Source organism: Sprattus sprattus (assembly GCF_963457725.1).
Source record: "Sprattus sprattus genome assembly, chromosome: 13".
Classification (NCBI taxonomy): Eukaryota; Metazoa; Chordata; class Actinopteri; order Clupeiformes; family Clupeidae; genus Sprattus; species Sprattus sprattus.
In genome coordinates this window covers 5,941,658-5,947,500 of record NC_137911.1, presented here as the reverse complement: position 1 = coordinate 5,947,500, position 5,843 = coordinate 5,941,658, and the positions used below count along the sequence as shown (strand labels likewise).

The 5,843-nt window shown below is 42.8% G+C and overlaps 1 protein-coding gene across 1 annotated transcript in view; it reads right to left on the bottom strand.

Annotated features, from left to right (window-relative positions):
- Positions 1-3,856, bottom strand: part of galnt16 (UDP-N-acetyl-alpha-D-galactosamine:polypeptide N-acetylgalactosaminyltransferase 16) — a gene marked incomplete at its 5' end in the record, with an annotated part of 19,775 nt that extends 15,919 nt beyond the window's left edge. The window contains one exon of the mRNA XM_080849891.1: positions 3,650-3,856. Within this exon, the coding sequence (XP_080706017.1) occupies positions 3,650-3,856 (207 nt within the window). The remainder of the gene's footprint in view (positions 1-3,649) is intronic.
- Positions 3,857-5,843: the final 1,987 nt, after the last annotated feature.

Sequence of the window (5,843 nt, the reverse complement as noted above, 5' to 3'; positions counted from 1 at the left end):
CATGAGATTTGAACTTGTTGCAGGAAACATCTGGGCATGGCCGAGTCTACAGACCAAATTAAAACACTAGAGAGGACATCCAAACTCTAGAGATGGATGTAGGAAAATATTTGATTCATCTGGAAAACACGGATCTGCAACAGACAACAAAGAGACCATGAAGAAGTGGTCAAGGAAAAAGAGGTGGAATGAAGTGAATGAAAGAGAGAGAAGAAAAAGGGGGGTGGCATTCCTCAGCGAAGTGTTATTAATTGGCTGTCAGAGGGGTGGCTTAGTTCACAACCAGGTTGTTCAAATGGCATGACCACACTCTCATTACTGTGTGGAGAAAGTACACTGAGTACAATATTTGGACTCTATTTACAATGCTATATGTTTAAGTCTTAATCCAGGAGGTTAGACGAGAGCTTGTCTTCAAGAAACGACTGGCTGGTTCTACTTCCACTGAAGACCACAACGCTACATTTGCTATGAAACCCGTTTCCTTTGAAGTCTGAAGTTAAGCTTGACAAGCTTATCTGAACAAAAAACTGACAATCCCTCAAATGCATCTGATCTATGATGGTTTTGAGTTATATGTACCATATGTACCATATTTTAGTTGTGCTTTGACTTCCTTTAGCAATATGATAGTGCATTTCAAAAATGTAACTCTTTGCTGTCCTAGTTTGCAAACTTAATATTTTGAGATACTGCTCTAAGAGGGCATTTCAGCCTTAAAATTCCATTTAAGGAGACAAGAATAACTGTGGCTATTTCCTGTGTTGGAGCAGCTGGTGTCTGTGTGCCTCAGGTAAACAAGGGATATTTAAAACAGGGGCAGGTTGACAGAAGCAGACACTTTAAAAAATCATTCCAAATCAGGGAGCTTCCATAGTCACTGGGAGCTTTTAGAAATGGCACTGGGGTAAGGACAAATCCACAGATCTTCCTTACAGTGTGTGTTTGAAACAAAGAGTAGTATGAGATTTACATCACTCATGGTCTTAGATGTGCCTGAATATGTTGAGTTATGGACCATTTTTGTGGAGGCCAAAAGTGAAAAGCTGCTGACAGTAAGCCACATGCATATCTCTCCAGATTTACATTGTGAATGTACAAGTCTTAAAATAAAAGTCCTTCGATACTAGGGCAGGATATGCCGAACACGGCAGTGCACTTCAGCCCCAGGGGTCCTTTTCTAGCTTTAGCACACTATATTGGCAATTGCAAGATGTCCAATTACATCTAAAATTAGACAGAAATCATGGGAGACTCTCTTAGCTGATCTGAGTTTGAGAAGCCCCCAGTTTCTGAAGTTTCAAAGAAATATCCTAATAAGAAAGAAAGAGAGAGCACGAAGGCAAAGATTCAGGTCATCTAACAAACTTAACTTATTTAATAACAATGCAGACAGTACATTCTTCACAAAACACATTGTAATGACCGCAATGTTATGTGTGACTATCACAGAATTAGGTTATTCTCCATGGCTACAACACATTGGATTACAAAGGTTTGCACATAGCCATGTGACTGCCTGAGATAGAAAGAAAGAAAGAAACCCTTTCTCATTCCTAATTTCTGCTAAATTGATCAAAGAACCGCTTAACCAACAATCTTCAAGGATTTTCTAAGGTGAAAAGTCATGTCAAAGAAGCTTTACATGTTCTAGGCTGCAGCTTTTAACAGCCTAGACTAGAATAGAGTTGGTCCTTTCAAAACACCATATATTTCAAAACTATCTGACAACTCTTGATTGGATAAAAGGTTTTAAGAAAACAAAACATTTCAGGAATACATCAGAAGATGTGTTCACAATTGTGGCACAGCGCCAGGCCTAAAACGCTTATTACATATCAAAGCGTGCAGTGAAACAGCAACAGGACGGTTTAGGTTACATCGCTTGTTTGGATCTTGGGAACATGTCTCTTATTAAAGTTGGAGCCATACTGGCCTGGAACCGTGCTCACCGGGTCACATGGTTTGGGCAACAGCCAGGCACTGTACTGAGTGGGACTGGGCCATGCTATTTGCTTACCCACCACTCCTCGACCAAGAATGTATCGAAGAGTTGTGGCAAACCAGGAGTGATAAGGCTTAGCCTACTAAAGATGTAAAACAACCTAAAACCAACAGAGACTTGAAATTATGACACTGTTTTCATCTATGCAACTTTCTCTCGTCATTACAACACACCCTATTTAGCAAGGTTTAATAGACAGTACTCTGATGCTGGCATGCTGTAAACACAGAAAAGTCAGTGTTTTTTTTGTGTGTCAAATAGCGGCCATTAGTCATGATGACACACTCCAGCGGTTTTGGAGAAAAACTGCTCTGTTACCATGGAGCTTTCTAACGTGGCACAAAGATGCTGGTTTTCACGTAGCTCAATAGGACAGCCATTCAGCCATACATGCTGAAATCTTCATATAAAGCTTTCGACGGGTTTTTATATATTTCCGTCCATTTTAAGAATTTGGCGTATGAATGTCAGACGAAGGGTCAACCAAATTCGTTCCCGTGAATTGATATCCGCCACGGCGTCCTTTTGCACAGCTGTCGCCTTTCACTGCCTACTAGGCTTGTTAAATACCAGGAACGGAGAATGTTTCGTCTCTGAAAAGACTTCATCCAAAATCTATGTTTTACGGCTTTGTTCTCCCCCTTATTAGCGAAATAAACATAATTTATAGATATAATAAAGTTGTCAATCAGAAGTGGGCTAACAAGTCAATGCCTGAATAATACCCTTATGAGCTCATTAGAGAAATGAAACATGTAACGACACTAAATGCCAAGGTAGTGAGATATACTACATAAAAACCCGGGCCGGCCATCAGGTTTAGTTGGCATTAAGTCATCGGTTGCCAAATGGGCCACATTAATCACGACAAACTAAAGGCATAGTCTACGACGATGCAAATAAGAAACAGACAAATAGCCTAGTTCTTTCGATTGCGGACGACTGACGAAGTAGAATTAAATCACAATAGCCTATCTCTAGACTTTTTGAGATAGGCTATAGTACGTCTCTGTATGAAGGAATTTTAAGTGTAAATATTTAGTGTGTATGAGAGCAGGCGCGCAATCTGCCCAAAGTTCGCTTGGCTGCAACTGCCCGTTAAACATTAATTTGGTTAAAATATAGCAACCTATCATGTGTCACTGAATACAATATATAATTGTGTTCCACACCAATTCCCTATCATATTTTCATAGATGATTGAAAGATACCTCTACAAACGCAAACTAGTCCAATGGCTTAAAGCGATTCTACTCAAAACAAACGTCAGAAGAAAAGGGAAAGCACGCGCATAGCTCGCACCTGCACCGGTCTTAAGCCTCTTACAAGGGCCACGTAAAAGCCAACATGGATTTCAGTATTAGCACTTATTTTGCCAAGCTAAGACCGAAAACAACCGGCAGCAAATACTCTATGTTTAATGTGACATTTCATTGTGGTGCTGCCAAATAATGGCGCCCTGTTTTGACTAGCCAGTCTGCCACACTATTTGTGTGTGGACGAAGCTTCAGTTTTGCGTCCGTCCAAACACAGAACACTGGCACATCAACATGCAGCACACACTCTCCTGCAGTTCACCACTGCTTGCGTGGCGTCTTGCCAGCCTTGTAAATCACCGGACGCTTTCATCTGCATCTCACTTACTATAAGCGGAATGGTCCGGTCTTCTCGATGTATTTCCACGCGTCCAGCAGATCCCTTTTGCCCATGAGATTTAACGCCTGCAGCCCGTGGCTGCGACGCGGAGGAGGCGGACGAACGTGGTTTATTGTCCTGCCACAGGTAATAAAATGTGCCCAGGATCCAAGCGACGGTCAGAATAGCGATGGCGTTGGCCCGAATCCTGCGCATTGTGAGCCCATATGGAGGGCTCCGGACTTGTGCCCAGGCGGTTCCGGTTGGTTTGTGTTCTGGGCAGTGTGTGCTCGCTGCTCTGTGATGCTTTGCGCAGCGGCTGTCAGCTTCTCTGCCTGCAAGCTCTTCTGATGGAACCGAGATCCCTATAGAATTTTCCGCACTCAGAAAAGCCCGGTCCTAGCGCCGTGAGATTTGCCTGATCAACGTAATGCGCTCATCATTGGCAGTGCGGGGTCAAAGGTTTTCGCGTTTCTTCTTGAGGTTTACAGATCTGTGCATTACAAAGCATTTTGAACTACAACATCTTAAGATGCCGAGAAACAATGCGTTTCAATATGTGGTCTTCTTCGTAGTGCTGGCTACATGTCATGTAGACTACACAATGAGAGCTTAAATTGCTAAAATGCCCAAAGCGGCGAGGATCCATAATATATTTATTCCAAGTCATCGTATTCATCATATAAGTGTAAGACACATTATGGATGGACTATCCTAGTTATGAATTCTCAATCTTTAATGTTTTGCTGCGCTCAGGGGATTATGCTTTCGGATGAGGTCATTCGCACCCCACCTACAATGTAGAGTTAATACTATACAGCTGTCTCTACAGTATCAGAAAATCGAAAGTGCCTTTCCTTCAGTGAAATTAAAACTTGGAGAGAGAGAGAGAGAGAGAGAGAGAGAGAGAAAGAAAGAGAAAGAGAGAATAGATCAGTCTGCACCATACAGAATAGGAATAGTGATTTTAAACTCTCCATTTTTCCAAATGAAATGACTTAGTCCACTGACCTATATTACAGTCGAGACACGTGCAAATCTAAATTTAGAGAAGTAAACTATCAAATATGTCACGAGTTATTTGCTTTAACATGCTACTTCCTTAATTAATAATTAATAATTGACTGAGGTGGTCGGATTTCTCGCTGGTGCGGCGTATCTGTTTCTGGCCTGCCTACTCTGTTTGTGCACCAAATCCAATTATACATGTAAGCCTAGAGCTCGGCGTCCCTGCATAAGTGGCGCATGAAACAAAGCCAAGAGCTGCCTGACACGGAGATCCCGGGATGAAGACTTCTCAGCAATGGTTCAGATCCTCTTTAGAGGAAGAGGAGAAATACAGACCGTAAAATGGGAATGTCATCACTTTTGTATGGGAGACCTGCTTTGATGGGAGCACAGGGAACAGCAAACCGGAAAACATACAGGGGTGCCCCCTTTTAAACGAATTAACATCTGGAATTTGCAGCGTAATGTATGGCACCGCGTCTTTCTTATCAACACTGTCGATTCTCCAGTGACGCGATGGTATACAAAGCCCCATCGTCCTTCCTCTGATGAACTACACCCTGCTATCCTCGTCAGAGTCTCCCTGTTGGCATTTCAGACATCTATGCCAAAATGGTGAATTCCCAGAAGGAGGGAAACAAAGACACACACAGTCAACACACAGAGTCCTTGCTCTTTTTCACTCTCCAACAAACACACACACCATTCCATGTTACTAAGGAATTCCACTTTGATAACAGTGGAACTGTCCAGCCTCCAGCCAGCGAACATCCTTGTCTCCTGTTGGTCTCTTGTGCCATATCTCTTAGTGTGAAGCGCCAGACTGGCCAGCCTATGGAGCCCATAAAATATTTTAAGATGTAGAGGAGAGGGGTCTGGAGAGTGACTTATGCAGGCCCCGTCTTTGTAAGAAGGGAACACATGTGAGAGTGGGCTGGGTGAACAATAGGGGGTTATTGTGAAATGATGGCCAGCCCAATCGTCCCTCCTTGGCCCCACCACAGAGTGGGCGGATGGTTTTTCCAGGCCTGCCATGTAGTACAGCTGAAATTGACAGGTTTATTAATAAACTGGTTTTAAACACTGTAGAACTACTACATTCAGAGCGACAGTGATGCGTTATTCAGAGGAATGAGTGCCAGTGCATGGTAATGAGAGCTCCCATAAGCTGTTCTGCTATCACTTCAGATTGGCT